A 19,474-nucleotide genomic window follows, 5' to 3' on the forward strand; every position below is an offset into this window, starting at 1 on the left:
CAATTCACCTGACCCGCACATCTTTGGACTGTGGGAGGAAACCGGAGCACCCGGAGGAAACCCACGCAGACACGGGGAGAATGTGCAAACTCCACACAGTCAGTCGCCTGAGTCGGGAATTGAACCCGGGTCTACAGGCGCTGTGAGGCAGCAGTGCTAACCACTGGGCCACCGTGCCGCCCACAAATATAGACTGCTTGAAAATGACTAGAACAAATTGTACATGTTAGGTCTACTGTCTTGTCCTCCAAGGAAACCCATTAGAAATGAGTTTATCTATTCATGTTGCAAATACACCATTCCACAAAGTGTGTCTCGGGAAAGGAGAGACATGAGTGCTTCAATTTACAGTATTAACCTCCTGTTATGGACCATGACTCAGAAAAGTGGTAATTTTGGTCTGTAGAAAGTGAGATGGAGCAGCAGCGGCACTGGCAAGAATAGCTAGATAAAAAATTATTAAAATCAGGTGTAGAGGGGGTAGTGGCGGCCATGGAATCAGAAAAGGTTTCTTAATGGAGTAATTTAATTGTGAAGGAGCAAAAAGGGACTTAGGAAAAAAAACCAAAAAGCAAAAAAGACTGGCTGATCTCCAGGCCTTGTTTCTGAGGATTGGGCCATGGACTTCCATTGAGTGTCATGGACTCTCCGTGTATAAGTAAAGGGTGACTTTACTGGCAAAGTACGATAATAGTTTGCCAATGTTTTCTGCAGATCAGGAGACTTTCCCACTTTTACGACCTGCCAACAAGGATAATTGAAGCATTGACATACCGATAATCAGGAGAAAGTGGGGACTGCAGATGCTGGAGGTCAGAGCTGAAAAATGTGTTGCTGGAAAAGCGCAGCAGGTCAGGCAGCATCCAAAGAGCAGGAGAATCGACATTTCGGGCAAAAGCCCTTCTTCAGGAATGAGGAGGGTGTGCCAAGCAGGCTAAGATAAAAGGTAGGGAGGAGGGACTTAGGGGAGGAGCATTGGGAATGCGATAGGTGGAAGGAAATTAAGGTGAGGGTGATAGGCCGGAGTGGGGATGGGGGCGGAGATGTCAGGAAGAAGATTGCAGGTTAGGAAGGTGGTGCTGAGTCTGTGTGTTGGGACTGAGATAAGGTGGGGGGAGGGGAAATGAGGAAGCTGGAGAAATCTGCATTCACCCCTTGTGGTTGGAGGGTTCCTAGGCGGAAGATGAGGCGCTCTCCCTCGTGTTGCCATGGTCTGGCGATGGAGGAGGCCAAGGACCTGCATGTCCTTGGCGGAGCGGGAGGGGGAGATAAAGTGTTCAGCCACAGGGCGGTTGGGTTGGTTGGTGCAGGTGTCCCAAAGGTGTTCTCTGAAATGTTCCGCAAGTAGGCGGCCTGTCTCCCCAATATAGAGGAGGCCACATTGGGTGCAGCAGATGCAGTAAATGATGTGTGTGGAGGTGCAGGTGAATTTGTGACGGATATGGAAGGATCCCTTGGGGCCTTGGAGAGAAGTGAGGGGGGAGGTGTGGGCGCAAGTTTTGCATTTCTTGCGGTTGCAGGGGAAAGTGCCGGGAGTGGAGGGTGGGTTGGTGGGTGTGGACCTGACAAGGGAGTCGCGGAGGGAGTGGTCTTTCCAGAACGCTGATAGAGGAGGGGTGGGAAATATATCCTTGGTGGTGGGGTCTGTTTGGAGGTGGCGGGAATGACGAAGGATGATATGATGTTGGTGGGGTGGTAGGTGAGGACCAGTGGGGTTCTTTCCTGGTGGCGATTGGAGGGGTGGGGTTCAAGGGCGGAGGAGCGGGAAGTGGAGGAGATGCGGTGGAGAGCATCGTCAACCATGTCTGAGGGGAAATTGCGGTCTTTGAAGAAGGAGGCCATCTGGGTTGTTCGGTATTGGAATTGGTCCTCCTGGGAGCAGATGCGGCGGAGGCGAAGGAATTGGGAATATGGGATGGCGTTTTTACAGGGGGCAGGGTGGGAGGAGGTGTAACCTAGGTAGCTGTGGGAGTCGGTCGGTTTATAGTGAATGTCCGTGTTGAGTCGGTCACCCGAGATAGAAATGGAGAGGTCTAGGAAGGGGAGGGAGGAGTCTGAGAAGGTCCAGGTAAATTTGAGGTTGGGGCGGAAGGTGTTAGTAAAGTGGATGAACTGTTCAACCTCCTCGTGGGAGCACGAGGTAGCGCCGATAAAGTCATCGATGTAGCAGAGGAAAAGGTGGGAGGGTGGTGCCAGTGTAGCTGCAGAAGATGGACTGTTCCACATATCCGACGAAGAGGCAGGCATAGCTGGGGCCCATGCGGGTGCCCATGGCTACTCCTTTGGTTTGGAGGAAGTGGGAGGATTGCAAAGAGAAGTTGTTCAGAGTGAGGACCAGTTCAGTCAGTCGAAGGAGGGTGTCAGTGGAAGGGTACTGGTTGGGTCGGCGGGAAAGGAAGGAGCGGAGGGCTTTGAGGCCTTCGTCATGGGGGATGGAGTTGTATAGGGACTGGATGTCCATGGTGAAGATAAGGCGTTGGGGGCGGGGAAGCAAAAATCATGGAGGAGGTGGAGGGCTTGGGTGGTGTCCCGAACATAAGTGGGGAGATCTTGGACTAAGGGGGACAGGACCGTGTCGAGGTATGCAGAGATGAGTTCGGTGGGACAGGACTAGGCTGAGACAATGGGTTGGCCGGGGCAGTCAGGTTTGTGGATTTTGGGCAGGAGGTAGAAACGGGCGGCGCGGGGTTGTGGGACGATGAGGTTGGAGGCGGTGGATGGGAGGTCCCCTGAGGTGATGAGGTTATGGATGGTCTGGGAGATGATGGTTTGGTGGTGGGAGGTGGTGTCATGGTCAAGGGGGCAGTAGGAGGAGATGTCCATGAGTTGGCGTTTAGCCTCAGCAATGTAAAGATCGGTGCGTCAAACTACCACCGCGCCTCCCTTGTCTGCCCGTTTGATAGTGAGGTTTGATAGCAGACAAGGGCAACCTCACTATCAAATGGGCAGACAAGGCCAACCTCACTATCAAACCGGCAGACAAAGGAGGCGCCGTGGTAGTTTGGCGCACCGATCTTTACATTGCTGAGGCTAAACACCAACTCACGGACACCACCTCCTACTGCCCCCTTGACCATGACCCCACCTCCCACCACCAAACCATCATCTCCCAGACCATCCATAACCTCATCACCTCAGGGGACCTCCCATCCACCGCCTCCAACCTCATCGTCCCACAAACGTGTACCTGGCCCTTCTGGTCTGGGATGCATTACCAATGTGCACAACACCCCTCTATGACATAGAGAATGAAAACTCCATAGAATTATTGTCAATGTCACAGTGATGTGGGAGACAATTTTACTTGGTAAGTTTTTCTTGAATCATTATTTGTTTCACTTATTTTATGGTACATTTTCACATAAATGAAAGAATATTTGTCTGCCTTTGACAGAATTGTCCACACCATCTGGTACTCAATGTCAGATAAGAAGCCTGATAATTGATAAATAGTGAAGGAGTCAACTGAAGTCAAGAATAGTGTGGGAGAGGGAACAGAAGATAGTGAGGGTGATTCCTGATTAAGACTAGTTAGAAAAGAATAGAACCAGATGAATGCAGTCCTATGTCATTAAAGTGCTTGGTTTTACCCCTGCCTCAGCTCACTTACTGCTGAAACTCCTACCCATGCCTTTGGTACGTCTAAACGTGATTATTTTTGAATTATTCTGGACAGCCTTCCTTATTCCACCCTCAATAAATTTCAGTTCATCCCAAACTCTGCCTCCTAGCTTACACTGAATTCTGTTCATCCGTCATTCTCAAGCTCACTGAATACACTGGTTTCTGGTCTAGCAATACTCAATTTTAATCATTGTTTCCAGAATCCTCAATGCCTTGCCCCTTCCTCTCGCTGTGATTTTTAGCAGCCTTGAAATGAACCAGATCTTTGTGCTTCTCCAGTCTGGCCTCTCACAACCGATTTTAAGTGTTCCACTATTGCTGGTTTTCAACTGTCAAAATGCTAAGTTCTGTCATTCTCTCTTAACTTCTTCACCTCTTGTTCTGATACTTTTTGAAATCTACCTGTTTGACCAAACCTTTGGCATCTGTCCTAAAGCCTTCTTCAATGTGTCAGATTTTGTGGATAATATTTGTCAAATGCCTTGGACTGTTTTACTATGTTCAAAATGCTATATAAATGCAACTTGGTTGTACAGGAAGGTAGAAAATTTTGAAGAACTTAATATATTAATTTTCTCCTTTACAGCAGGGTTCCTGTTTGATGCGTTACACTACAGCAGGACAGTTGTGGAATCTCATTGCACCAAGAGAGTTTATCGACTTTTCCTATACCACTGATTACCAGAATGGACTGCTATCTTGTGGTAAGTACATGAAGCTAAATTTACAACCTTCTGATTCCTGCTTTTCCTTCAAGGAACACAGGTCTTCTGCCTGATTTCAATTCAGTCAGTTTGGGATTCTAAAAGTGTGCAGAATTGTGGGTAGAAAACAATAATAAAACAGTCGAGAGCTATAAGAAGTTATAGCTTCTGAATGCGACTGAATTCTAATGGAGAGACTACTGGAGGTTTTAACTTCAAAGGCAAACAGAATTGAGGTTAATTTTTCACTAATCACAAATTAGTAGAAAAATGCTGTTTACCCATTCATTTCTCATGCAGATATTTATTTATTGATCTTCAAATGCTGGTTTTCTATTTCAGATATTTGTAGCTGAGTTGCTCCCAGTTGCTTGCTGGCAGGTGGAAAAGAGAATATTTTTGATTCTTAGTTAAAAAGTCACACAACATCAGTTTATAGTCCAACAGGTTTATTTGGAAACACAAGCTTTCGGAGCATTGCTCCTTCATCAGATGGTTGTGGAATATAAGTTCGTAAGACATGGAATTTATAGCAAAAGTTTAAAGTGTGATGTAACTGAAATTATATATTGAAAAAGACCTGGATTGTTTGTTAAGGCTGTCATCTTTCAGTTCTTTTATATGTAAATCACCAAACTTAAAAATTTACATTCATTAGTGAACTTTAACAATTGGTATCGTGTCAGCCCAGGTAATGCATTTAAAGTGTGAGGTGCCCTGTGTGAGACTGACTGTGTCAAATGTTCAGACTGATTCTAATCTAAAAAAGGGATTTACAGAATCTTACATGGATTCATGCAGTTTTTGAGCAAAATAAAATGTAATTCTGCAAGTACAAATTCACCCCACAAACCTATATGTGGGTGTGTGTGTGCGGCGGAGTATGAGTGTCTGTGAGAGAGTGCGTATCTGTGTGAGTGTGACTGTAAAGGATTTTACGTCTGTGAGAGTGTGCTTGTGAATGTAGGCATGTATGTGTGACGTATGAGAGAGAGCTTGTGTATGATAGAGGGTCTGCGTGAGTGTATGGATCTGTAGGAGTCTGTGAGTGTGTGTCTGTCTGTGTGTGTTTGTCTGTCTCACACAGACGGATGCAGACTTACAGACAGACTCAGACACTCCTACACATACACATTCTGACAGACCCATACACTCAGGCAGACCCTCTCTCAGTCACAAGCTCTCTCTCGTACGCTCACACATACACTCCCGCACTCATAAGCACCCTCTCACAGACTTGTATCCCTTTATAACCATACACACACTCTCTCACAGACACTCATAACCGCCTCCCTACCCCCTACACACACATTCACATATAAATTTGTGGGGTGAATTTGTATTTGGAGAATTACATTTTATTTTGCTGATAAACTGCACAAATCCATGTAAGATTCAGTAAGTCCCTTTTTTTGGATTAGAATCAGAACATTGTGGCACAGACAGTCTCGCTCAGGGCACCTCACACTTTAAATGCATTACCTGGGCCGACATGACACCAATTGTTAAAGTTCACTTGAGAATGTAAATTTTAAACAAGTTCTTTGATTTACATGTGAAAGAACTGAAACCAACATGTTCATTCTAAAAGATGAGAGCCGTAATAAACAATCCAGGTCTTTTTTTTTTGCATAATTTCAATTACATCACACTAAACTTTTGCTATAAGTTCCGTGTCTTACAACCTTATACTCCACAACCACTTGATGAAGGAGCAGTGCTCCAAAAGCTAGTGCTTACAAATAAACCTGTTGGATTGTAACCTGGTGTTGTGATTTTTAACTTTGTACACTCCAGTCCAATACCGGTATCTCCAAATCATTTTTGATTCTGATAGTTTGAACACTAAATGCTACAAAACATCAGGAATAATTACTCCCATAAGTTCATTGTACAAATTGTGCATCACACATCGCCTCGCAAAGGACTAGATTATTGATGTACGCTCCCAGTGGTTAGGCTTTGTGTAAGGCTGTACATTAGTAAAATTTTCACTGTACGAATAGATGAACATACAATTTAGGAACTGGAGTTGGTCATTCAAACCTGATCCACCGTTTCATAAGATCATGGTTGATCTGTTTGTGCCCTCAGCCCCATACTCCTATTTATCCTGAAAACCTTTTGACTTCCTTGTTTGTCAAGAATCTATCTACTTTGCCTTACAAATATTCAATGACCCAGCTATCACTGTTCTCTGAGGAAAGTAGTTGCAGAGAGTCACAACCTCTATGAGAAATAAACATCTAATTTTCATTTTAAATGGAAGAACCCATATTTCTAATCTGTATCTCTTAATTCTAGTCTCTCCCATAAGGGACAGTCCTTTCAGCACTCACCCTGTCAAGTCCACTCAGGATCTTTCATGTCTCAATAAAATCACCTTTTATTCTTCTAAACCCCAATAGGTACAGACTGAGCAAAAGTGAGGACTGCAGGTGCTGGAAACCAGAGTTTAAATCAGAGTGATGCTGGAAAGGCACAGCAGGTCAGGCAGCATCTGAGGAGCAGGAAAATTGACATTTTGGGCAAAAGCCCTTCATCAGGAATAGAGGCAGGAAGCCACCAGAATGGAGAGATACATGGTGGGGTGGGAGTAGCAAATACTACAGTAGGTGAAAGGGGGTGAGATGAAGGTGATAGGTCAGAGGGGAGGGTGGAGCGGATAGGTGGGAAGGGAGATTGTCAGGTAGGACAGGTCATGGGGACAGTGCTGAGCTGGAAGGTTGGAACTGGGGTGAGGTGAGGGGAGGGGAAATGAGGAAACTGGTGAAATCCACATTGATGCCCTGGGGTTGAAGTGTTCCGAGGCGGAAGATGAGGCATTCTTCCTCCAGCCGTCGGGTGGTGAGGGAGTGGCGGTGGAGGAGGCCCAGGACCTGCATGTCCTTGGCAGAGTGGGAGGGGGAGTTGTAATGTTAGGCCACAGGGCGGTGGGGTTGATTGGTGCGGGTGTCCCGGAGATGTTCCCTGAAGTGCTCTGTGAGGAGGCATCCAGTCTCCCCAATGTAGAGGAGACCACATCGGGAGCAACAGATACAATAAATGACATTGGTGGATGTGCAGGTGAAACTTTGATGGATGTGGAAGGCTTCTTTGGAGCCTTGGATGGTGGTGAAGGAGGAGGTGTGGGCGCAGGTTTTGCAATTCCTGTAGTGGCAAGGGAGGGTGCCAGAAGGGGAGGGTGGTTTGTTGGGTGGGTGTGGACCTGACCAGGTAGTCACGGAGAGAACGGTCTTTGCGGAAAGCGGAGAGGGGTGGGGAGGGCAATATATCACTGATGGAGGGGTCCGTATGGAGGTGGCGGAAATGTCGGTGGATGGTATGGTTTATGCGAAGGTTGGTAGGGTGGAAGATGAGGACAAGAGGGGTTCTGTCCTTGTTACAGTTGGAGAGGTGAGGTCTGAAGGCGGAGGTGCGGGATATGGATGAGATGTGTTGGAGGGCATCTTCAACCATGTGAGAAGGGAAATTGTGGTCTCTAAAGAAGGAGGCCATCTGGTGTGTTCTGTGGTAGAACTGGTCCTCCTGGGAGTAGATACGGCAGAGGCGGAGGAATTGGGAATACGGGATGGCATTTTTGCAGGAGGTGGGGTGGGAAGAGGTGTAATCCAGGTAGTTTGAGAGTTGGTGGGTTTGTAAAAAATGTCAGTGTCAAGTTGGTCATCATTAATGGAGATGGAGAGGTCCAGGAAGGGGAGGGAAGTGTCAGAGATGGTCCAGGTGAATTTAAGGTTGGGGTGGAATCTGTTGGTGAAGTTGATGAACTGCTCAACCTCCTCACGGGAGCACGAGGTGGCAGACTGAGTTAATCCGTGGTGGCTCAGTGGTTAGCACTGCTGCCTCACACCACCAGGGTCCCAGGTTCGGTTCCAGCCTCGGGCAACTGTGTGTGGAGTTTGCACATTCTCCCTGTGTCTGTGTGGGTTTCCTCCAGGTGCTCTGGTTTCCTCCCACAGTCACAAATATGTGCAGGTCAGGTGAATTGGCCATGGTCAATTGCCCATAGCGTTAGGTGCATTAGTCAGAGGGAAATGGGTCTGGTGGGTTACTCTTCAGAGGGTCAGTGTGGACTTGTTGGGCTGAAGGGCCTGTTTCCACACTGTAGGGAATCTAATCTAATCTTCCCATAAGATAATTCCACACCCCATCCAAATTATCAATCAAGTGAACTTTCTCTGACCTGTTTCTAATGCATTGATATCAGTTCTTACATATTAGACTAAAACTGTACACAGTATTCCAGGTGTAGTGTCACCAACATCCAACATAAATGTAGCAAGTCATTTCTACTTATATATTGTGGAGGTTCTGCTGCTGGACTGGGGTAGACATAGTCAGAAGTCACATAACACCAAGTTGTAGTCCAACAGATTTATTTGAAATCACAAGCTTTCAGAGCACTGTTCCTTTATCAGTTGAAGTGGAGGGAAGCGCACAGGCATATATATGGGAAAATATATTACATTCCCTTTGAAGTAAACAACAATTGTCACCTTCCTGCTATATTGGGAGATGATAACATGGTGGTAATGTCACTGTATTAGTAATTCAGTAGACCCATACTAATATTCTGGGAATAAAGTTTTAAATCCCGCCTTGGCAGATGGTGAAATTTGAATCCAACTAAAAAGTTCTGGAATTAATCAATGTTGACCATGTAATCATTGTTTCAACAAAAATATCTGGTTCACTAATGTCATAGAGGGAATGAAATCTGTCGTCTTTGCCTGGTTTGGCCTGCATTGACTTGAGACCCACAGCAATGTAGTTGTTTCTTCTATGGCTTAAAAAGAGAATGCCAGAGAAACTCTGCAAGTCCAGTAGCATCTGTAGGTAGGGAAACAGAGTTAATGTTTCAAATCCAAAATTGTTCTGAAGAAGAGTCATAATGGACATGAAATGTTAACTCTATTTCTCTCTCCACAAATGCTGTCAGACTTGTTTTTCCATCAGATTTCCAGCATCTGCAGCATTTTGCTTTGATAATCAGTCCAAGGGAAACTAGGCATGGGCAACAAATGCTAACTCAGACAATGCCCACAGCCCGCACAAGAATAAAAGATCACTTGCTATACCTGTATACTAACTTCTTGTAATTCATGTACCGAGGTTTGTTTGAACCTCAGATTTCTGCAACCTCCCTCTCTCTCCATTAAAAAAAATGTTTTTTTCTAATTTTCCTGCCAAAACGAACAAGTTCACATTTTCCTAGTTGTACTCCATCTGCCAATTTTTTTGCCTGCTCACTTAAGGAGTCTGCAAAGCATATACATAGATTATTACTATTTCACAACTTGTTTTCCTACAATCTTTGTGTCATCATCAACAAATTTAACAACTATACAACTGGTTCCACCATTCAAGTCATTGACATAAATTGTAAATAGTTGCAGTACTTCACTCATCACATTTTGCCAAACCAAAAATGATTGATTTATACATAGTCTCTGCTAGCTAGAGTGAATTTTGCACAGTGAACCTTGAGAAAGTGATGACTGCAGATGCTAGAGATTAGAGTCAGGAGTGTGGTGCTGGAAAAACACAGCTGGTCAGGCATCACTAAGGGCTTATGCCTGAAACGAAGATTTTCCTGCTCGTTAGCTGCTGCCTGCCCTGCTGTGCTTTTCCAGCACCACACTCTTGACAGTGAACTTTGATGTGGAACTTTGTGTATTGTCTTTGGAAATTGTGAGTACAGTATATCCAAAGATCCCTCTTCATCTTTCCTAGCTTGTTACTTCCTCCAGTCACTATTTCAGCTTGATTTACTTTCCATAGAACAATATTCTAACTTCATTGAAAATTTCAAAAAGTCCTGCCATTTTTTCATCAATAAGGTTCCAGAATTTTCCAACCCCACTTAAGTGGCCCTACCTAATACTTGTAACCAAAATCAGTATTTCTCTTTTTTTTTTGAAAATTATCATTAAAAAACGTTTTAGCATTTTTTCCCAGCCAAGAGATTTTTATGGTAAGTTGAATGTTTTCAGTATATATAATGTAGTCTTGAAAAAAACATTTAATTATTTTGGAGAGTAACATTTTGAAATGTCTACTTCTATTAATTGGCAATCTTTTTGATGACCCAATGCAGGAATAAGTGTCGAATATGGGCAGGAACAAACAAATTTTGTTCGCGGATTTAATCACCCATGTGGATGGTTTTGCATTCCTTTGAAGAATGAACCTGACTACAGCCTCTTGACTGGCTTTATTCAGACCGATTTACGAGGAATGCTGCCTCAGACTGCAGTAGACTCTGCAATGGCAAATTCATTAGTCAACTTCTACATTGAACTCCGGAATGCTTTGAAAATTTAGATTTAAATGAAAATAATAACTATTTTCATATTTAATTTCTTGACATAAATTCCTTCCTACTGTGCTACAGAGCTCGAGTAGGTAATAAGTGCAATATTCTTTGGCTGTGGCCATACTTAGTGTTTCAGCATTTAATGTACCTTTTCTGCGTGTAAAAGCAATATTACAATTTCGATATATTGAGATTAGTAACTGTTTATAGATAATCAACTTAAATTCTGATCACTATGTACTTAATATATTTTAGCGACATTATTTGAAATTCAAAGAGTAAAATATTGTAATTCAACAAATTAAGAAAATCTGTTTAGACTGGAGGCCAAACATTGAAAGGCCATAAATTTCAAATGCAAAGTGCAAATTTGACATTGCAGGTGCCAGTTTATCTCCAAACTGGCATCCATAGTGTGAATAGGAACATCCAGTGCTGGTTGCACCAGAAATAACTTTAGCCAAGGTCTTATCATGCACAGGAAGGGAGTAACCTCAGGAATTATGAGGGATTGGCACATCATGACATCAGTTAATGCTGATTTGCTGCCAGCAATGTAATTTTAAGTTCAACAGTCCAGCTAATATCCTATGTTAGAATATGCTTTCAGTAGCAGAAAGGACTTCCTCCTCAGCATTATTTAAATAAATCAACAGCTTCCAAATTATTTGCTGATTAATTCCCATTAGCTCTTGATGTGACTGTAAACATTTTTGATGGCTTGCAGAGTTAAGAGATGCTAAAGTACACCAGGAGTGCTGAAGGACTTTGCCATGCCTTAAAGGAATCTGCACTATCTACTCCCAGTCAGGAATGTAGATCTTTTCAATACTCTTGATCTGTGGCATGACACGGAAAATGAGTAGAAGCAGCACAAAGCAGGGACGAAAAGGGCTCTCGGTAAGATACCGTATTTGATAAATATTCAGGGAAAGGGCGGCAGAGGGGCTTAGTGGTTAGGCCAGATGCCTCACAATGTCAGGGACCAGGGTTCGATTTCAGCCTCGGGTGACAGTCTGTGTGGAGTTTACATATTCTCCCCATATCTGCATGGGTTTCTGCCAGCTGCTCCTCTTTCCTCCCACAGACCAAAGATGTGCAGGTTAGGTGGATTGCCCATGTTAAATTGTCTGCAGTGTCCAGGGATGTCAGGCTGGGTGGGTTAGCCACAGTAATTGTAGGGTTATGGAGATGGGCTAGTGGGCTTTGTTTGGGGTGGGATATTCTTCAGAGGGTCAGTGCAGACTTGATGGCTGAACATCCTCTTTGTACACTGTAGGGATTCAGTGATTCTCTGAGAATTCTACTACCAGAACCTCAAGTGAAGAATAGTGTTAGATATCACTGCTTAGCTAAAGATGTTTACTCTGAAATCTGCTACCTGCTGCAATCACTTTACAACTTGAAAGAAGGATGAGGGTGACATTGCCAGTTGTATGGAAGTAACCCAGCCATGAACTTTAATGCTTTGGCTTCCTCCAGGAACCGCTGATATTTGCAACACCTCCCAGTCTGTTTTTCACTGTTAACAAAGGGAAGTCATTGAGGCTCTGTATTTCAAGAGAGCTGAATACATTTCATTTTTCTTTCTAGAGAACCAGGTGTAGAGAGCAAGCAGCTTTATGAGGATTATAGGCTTCTGTGTGGTTCAACATATCATTGACTGCATACAAACCATTTTTAAAAACATGGCCTATGAGTTTTAAATGTACAGCAACTAGAAGGGAGTCCCATCCCTCAAGGTCCTACTATTTTGTGACCATATGCAGCAAATCACGCAGGTCATGTCTGGTATCCTGGAAGCAGTCCTGTCACATTCTGTGGCAGCCTGCCCTCTGCAGCAAGGGACTTCAGCTATCACTGCAAACCAGGAGTGGATGCTTGGTTGCTTGGGCTGTTCTCTAATCACGTGATTCTTGACAGGCTTTCTGGCAGGCCTACTCTTATGCCAAGTATTTTGTTATGCATACGTGTCACTCCATCAAAGTCCACACCTGAGTTCATGATAGCAGCATTCATGTGACTTTATTTTCAGGCAAGTTGACATCTCTTCTGCTGTCCTCTCACACCCGATGTCTGCGTCTCAACACCTGCAGAGATTTGTGCACTGTCATTATCTGAGCTGGTGGCTGCAAGGTTAGAGTGAGTGACACTGTTCCTTCTCCATCATTGCCTTCCTGCTTTTCTAAATTCTCCTTTTAGGATGAGAGGGTAACCTACTGACAATTAATTTATCAAGTAGAAAACAAAGCATACAAAAATGGGTCATTTTCATGCTGAGACCTCACCAGTTTAAAATCTGTATCAATGAGTTTGGTGAAGAAACTGAATATACGTAGCCTATATTTTCTGATGTCACAAAGGTAGGTTGGAAAGTAAGTTGTGAAGACGTCATTGGCATCTACAAAAATATATAGATAATAGATTAAGTGAGTGAGCAGAAAGTTGGCAGGTGGAGTGGAAAATTAGGAATTTGTCTGTCTTGGAATGAAGAACAGAAAAACAGCATATTATTTAAGTAAAGAAAAAGTAGAACTCAGATACAGAGGGATGAGTGTCTTAGTACTTGTGTTTCAAAACAGTTTATGTACAGGAACAGTAAGTAATTAAGAAGGCAAATGAATACTGTTAATTATAAGGAATGGAATATAAATTAAGGATGTTTTGCAGCAGTTGTACACTGGTGAGATCATAATTGTACAGTTTTGTTCTCCTTATTTAAGAAAGGCCATAACCAAATGAGAAGCATTTCAGAAAAGGTTTACTTGATTGGTTTCTGGAATTGTTTCAAGGAGGTTGGGCTGCATGGATCTGTACACATTACAGATGTGATCTTACTAAAACATAAGATTCTGAAAAGATCTAATAGGGTTATTACCAAGTCAATATTTCCACTTTTGGGAGAGACTAGAAGACACACTTTTAAAATATGGCATTTCCTATTTAAGATGGAAATAAGGGGAGTATTTCTCTCTGAGGGCCCTGATCTGTGGAACCCTTCCCCAGAAAGTGGTGGAAGTTGGGCCATTGAATTTTTTAAGGTATGTGTAGATTGTGACTAACATGGCTGAGAAAGTATGGGGGGTTTGCAAGAAAGTGTAGACCATAATCAGATCAACTGGTATTGAATTGTTGAGCAAGTTCATGGGGCTGAATAGCCAATCCTGGTCCTTTTACATCACATTCTTATTCGGTATCTGAAAAGAGAAAGGCATAAGTCTCAGTGACAGGAAGAGTGGAGTTGTGTGGGAGAATGCAGTGCATCCTTCATCATTTATTGGTTGTAGATCGAACAAGCTTGTGATCAGATGAGGGGAAAGCAGAAAGTTAGTGAACTCATCAAACTCTAATTGTATCAACACTAATCACCTCTTCCAACATCTCCCTTACTGGTCAGGTCTCAAGTTATGTGACACTGTGTCCTGCATGAGAGGGAGAAATAGTGTCAGTGACCGTCCTGTAATCTGTTTTGTTGACCTGACTGTCATGCTTTAATAAATGCCAGTTGAAACTGTATGAGATGAAGTGAACCTGTGAAGTGTGAGGTATGGATCATAATTGATACATAATGTTGATAGGTGAATAATTGGATTTTGTGTATTGAGTCCTGTGAGAGGCCCGTGACAGTTATGGCATTGAAGATGTATTTATTGACCTTAGCCATAGTAGTGACATCCTCGAATGTCTTGAAACTCTGTTTCTAGGACCTAAGAACTAGACTCTTGCCACTGTTCACCACAATTACCTGCTCCCAGTGTCTTCTGAATGTTGTCTGCAGGGCCTCTTGAGAGATGACATTACCCCTCCACTGTACCTCCTTGACCAAGGTTTCCAGTGTACTATTTGAAAGCCTTAGAATTACTATTCACTGCTGTTCTTGTTCAAACTTCCGCAACAATTTTCAGCACCTGTACCTCCCTTTTAAGGTGGAGGCAGGTATTAGGTGGTGTAGACTAACTTTAATTTGTACCGATCTCTAATATTTTCCTGCATTCCTGAGCATGAATGCTAATCAACAGGATGCTTGGCACTGATTAGATTCTAGAATCATGCAAAAGAACAGTCAGATAAAAGAACAGCATCCAAATGTTGAACATTGCCTGCATTGGAAGTCAAAGATATGACTGAACTCGGTGAATTATAGAGGTGAGTAGAGGCAAAGGACTTAGGCTTCAAATATTAGTTTTCTGCTGTGGAGTACTTACTACTACTTTTGTTTTCCAAAATCTCCCAAATAAGAGTGTTTATATGTGCATAAGTAAATATTTTGTGATATACGGGTAGTTTTCTATAAAGTGATGGTTGCACTCTTGTGCAACTGTGCATTATGGAAAATTTGCTCATTAGAAACAGCATTTAAAGTGTTGGCGATGTAATCATGTTACAGTCAACACGCATTTTAAAAGTTTGTGCTTTAGAACAGTGTCCACAATTCATCAATTGCGTTTCAGTGAATTTGCATTAATGAAACACGTTATAGCAGAATGACCTGTACATACATATATCTAGAATATCTTTTGTGAAGTTTTGTTTGTTTCATAATGTTTCAAGGTAGTGATTAAAAAGTAGAAAATGCTAAATTAAGACATGAATAATGAAACCTGGAACAGCACAGTCAATTGACCAGTTCCCAAAGAAAACAGCGAGACTTTTTTTTGGACATTTCCTTGTGCTTCAGTGTCTAGAGTTTATGCACTTTGACCAGATACTTTTATTTTTTGCATATAGTGAATGTCCCTAACTCTGTCACTAACTACTGACCATACACAGATATTGCTGATTCTGTTTCCATGATTTGTCAATACTCAAGTAAACATGGGCAGTTAGTATTGTTTCCATTATTTCAAGGTCCTTTATGGGCAATGTGCCACCAGTTTCCAAGATTTTAGGATTTAAATAATAGTTCAATACTCACAATTAATTATGCTGCACTGACTAAATATAAAATCTTGACCAATCTTATAACAGTAGACTTGTCATCCTGCAACAGCATTATGCATGTAGCAGTTATGTTTTAAAGGCTAAATGTTTGTTAATTATAACCTGACTTACTCCATTAAAAATGAGGGTTGGTTTAACTGATTAAAAATAAAGAACTGCACATGCTGGAAATCTGAAACAAAAATAGAAAGTGTTGGAAAATGCAGCAGGTCTGGCAGCACTTGTTGAGAGAAAGACAGTTAACTTTTTGAATCCAGCAATCCTTCATCAGAATTTTACTTTATGAAAGAATTAGTTTTCTGATTAGGTCTATAGAATTTTTCCCTTTTGAGACTGTCTGCATGGCTCAGTAGGTGTATGCTATTGTGTGCTTATTGACATTTGAAGTGGTTAATTTTCCTCCAATTTTCCTTATGTATCCCTTTCAATTCATTATCATCTTTCCAATCCTCAAAGAAACACAAACAAAATCCTGCTTTGATCATTTTTTCGGTGCAACCTACCTCTCCACTCTTTCCTCCTAATTTGATCCATATATCTGTTATAACTGTTTGAATCAATATGAAATTGGTGTAAACAATAGTTCTGTAGTTGGCATACCACAGCATCCTCCCTACAGTGCAATTCGAACTGCATAGCAAAATGATTCCATGGCATAATTACTATATCAAACTGAGAGATCCCGCTTCTGAGGTCCCCTGCATCACAGATCCTAGTCTTCAGCTGGTTTGATTCACTGCATGAGATCTATAAATGGCTAGAGGAATTCTACTGTGAACTCTATGCATTCTGACAATATTCTGGCACAATTCTGAAGACCTGTACTGCACAACTTGCCCCTAGCCAAGCTGTTCTAATACTGGCTTTTATCTGACTCTAGAAAATTGTCCAGTTATGTCCTTTACACGAAAAGCAGGAGAAATCCAACCTAGTCAGTTACCACCCAATCAGTCTGCTTTCAACCATCAGTTAAGTTACGGAAGTTGTCATCTACAAAACTATCAAGCAGCATGTTTGAATAATACAGCGCTTTCTGATGCCCAGTTTTGCCAAGGCCACTCATCACCTGACCTCATTACAGTCTTGATTCAAACATGGTCAAAAGAGGTAAGGTGAGAATGACTGCCCTTGACAGCAAGGCTACCTTTGATTAAGTGTGCATTTAAGAAGACTTACTAAAACTAGAATCGATGGAAATTGGGAAAAACTCTCTGGTTGGAGTCGTACATGACACAAAGGAAGATGGTTGTAGTTGAAGGTTAGTCATCTCCAGGCCACCTCTGTAGTTATTCCACAGGGTAGTGTAGTGTCTTAGGCCCAACCATCTTCATCTGTTTCATCAATGATCTTCCTCAAGTATTAATGTCAGAAGTGGGCATGTTTGGTAATGATCGCACAATATTCAGCACCATTCACAACACCTTATGTAACAAAACAGTCTATTTCCAGATGTATCAAGACCTATACAATACTCATACAGTTGGTTTTGTTAAAATGCAATAGTTCTGTTCTCGTGTGACCGCAGTTATAAGAAAGTAATGCAGTAGCTGCACCATTTAAATTAATGGCACTGGAATTGTGTTATAGCCAATACAGGTAAGGAAATTTCACATTTTACAAATAACAGTCTAAATCCTTCAATCGCGTTAAAGCCAATTGGCATTGAAGAAACACGTGTTATAGCAGAAGCAACTGTACTTGATTTGACAAGTGGCAAGTAATATTCACACCACGTAAGTTCCATCCAATGACCATATCCAACAAGAGTGAATCTAACCATAGTTCCTTCGTGTTCAATGGTATTACCATCAATGAATTCCCCACTCTCAATATCCTTGGCAATTACTATGACCAGAAATTGAACTGAACTGGACTAGCCATATAAACACTGTGACTGTGAGAGCAGATCAGAGGCTAGGAATCTTGTAATGAGTAACTCTCCTCCTGATTCCATAAAGGCACAAATGAGAAGTGTGATGGAATACTTCCTTGGTTGGATGAGCTCCAATAATGCTTGAGAAGCTTGACACCATTCAGGACAAAGTAGCCTACTTGATTGGCACCACTTCACAAACATTCAGTCACTACAGTTCCAATGCTCAGTAAGAGCAAGATGCAATGTTAAATTCACAAAAGATCCTTCTTGGACAGCACCTTCCTAACCCATTATCAATCCCATCTAGAAGGATAAGGGCAGCAGGTACATGGGTATACCAACATCTCCAACCTCCCTCCGAGCCACTCATTGTCCTGATTGAAAGCATTTTGCTGTTCCTTCACTGTCACTGGGACAAATCCTGGAACTTCATAACAGCTTTGTCAGCCTACCTACACCAAGTGAACTACAATGGCTTAAGAAGGCAGCTCACCACCATCATCTGAACGGCAACTAGGAATGGGCAATAAATGCTGGTAATGCCAGTGATGTCCACATCCACTTAATGAACGAAACAAATTTGAATCTAAATCAGAAAGAAAATTACAGGCCTGTTATAGTATAACTGCAAAGGAATTTTCTACATAGCGTTGATTATTAGGGACACAGAAGACTTTGTCAGATATCCAGACAGCTTTTATAACTGAAATTTTATTACATTGACATCTTACAATATTATACAACAATAGACCTTGAATGAAAACCATGAGAATAATACATTTTCTCTCATTTTTCAAGCAGATCTTACACAATATAATCAACCATTGTCATGCACAACATCAAAAAACATAATATATTCTTATATGTAACAATTTCATCCTGATCCAATGGTACATAATTATATTCTAAGAAGAATTTTTTTTTTCAATTTCCACTCCATTTTAAGAGATGGTTGGCAATGATGAATCTTACCAGAAATACTGGTAGATACCCTGGAAAGGATATTTATAAAGACTAGTCGACCTATCCTTCCACCATCTCAACTTGTCAAGAATTCATTTGGAATTTGTTAACCAGGCATCAGTATAGGAGTGACTGATGGATAAATTTGGCCTGTTGAAATCTGATATTAACATTTACAGTGCCTCCACTAAAGCTATGCAAAAGTTAATGAATTAATCTGTGTTTTCTTGTTTCATCAAAGATAAAATCAGACAGTAAAGTTACGAAGAATTGTTTATTAACTATGTGGTCAAAATTTGCAGCACTTAAATTTAGACATTGAACATCGTCACTTAATAATTAAGGTTGAATAATGGACTGAATGAATTATGGGGTTGAATAAGATGCCTAATCAAGGGTTATGGGTAATGGGCAAGAAAGTGGGCGTGAGGAATGTTGGACCAGCCATCACCTTAATGAATGGTGGAGCAGGCTCAAGAGGCTGAATGGCCTAATTCCATTCCTATTTGTTATGGCTTAATTGATATAATTGGTGGGATTCATTTACAATTAGCCTAGAGGTAACACTTTAAGTAATCTGATGAATAGGTTAAAGTCTAGGGCCTAGAAATTCAATCAGTATGGAGTCTACTGCCACTTGGAATGCAATTAATTGCTGGCCTTTTTCTGTGAGGTTTATGTGGCATTGTAGTGGAATTGAAATATGCAGAGGTGAAACCCTGCATGTACTGGATGGCTTTGAATCTATGATATTACAAAGCTGCTATGATGTCAGGATTACAAAGTAGGACCATGCAGCTACTAGCCACAGATCTGTGCATATCTCTTCAGGAATTGTGTTGAAAGATAGAACTTGAACCTGTGCTAAATCAAAGCCATTTCATAAATTGTTGTTCAGTGCTTTATGGTCTGCAATGTGACTAGGAAACTGAAGAAAGAAGGTAAGGGGGAGTTCGGGGTTGGGGGAATGGGGTGATCTGCGAGGAGGGAGAAGAGTTGGGGAGAGGCATAGAAGGAAATATCCTGGGTCCCCTGTAAATTGATGGAATA

At 42.1% G+C, this 19,474-nt stretch overlaps 1 protein-coding gene across 3 annotated transcripts in view; it reads left to right on the plus strand.

Annotated features, from left to right (window-relative positions):
* Positions 1–11,308, plus strand: part of stard4 (StAR related lipid transfer domain containing 4) — a 47,130-nt gene extending 35,822 nt beyond the window's left edge. For 2 of the 3 annotated variants that reach the window (XM_087998689.1, XM_087998683.1), the window contains exons 6-7: positions 4,211–4,328; positions 10,426–11,308. In XM_087998689.1, the coding sequence (XP_087854815.1) occupies positions 4,211–4,328; positions 10,426–10,652 (345 nt within the window). In that variant the 3' untranslated portion in view covers positions 10,653–11,308. The remainder of the gene's footprint in view (positions 1–4,210; positions 4,329–10,425) is intronic. The other variant, XM_087998693.1, reaches the window with a different exon arrangement.
* The last annotated feature ends 8,166 nt before the right edge of the window (positions 11,309–19,474 follow it).

Source organism: Chiloscyllium plagiosum, unplaced genomic scaffold, assembly GCF_037043375.1.
Source record: "Chiloscyllium plagiosum isolate Xiang-an unplaced genomic scaffold, Cpla_swu_hap1 HiC_scaffold_2, whole genome shotgun sequence".
In the NCBI taxonomy this organism is placed as follows: Eukaryota; Metazoa; Chordata; class Chondrichthyes; order Orectolobiformes; family Hemiscylliidae; genus Chiloscyllium; species Chiloscyllium plagiosum.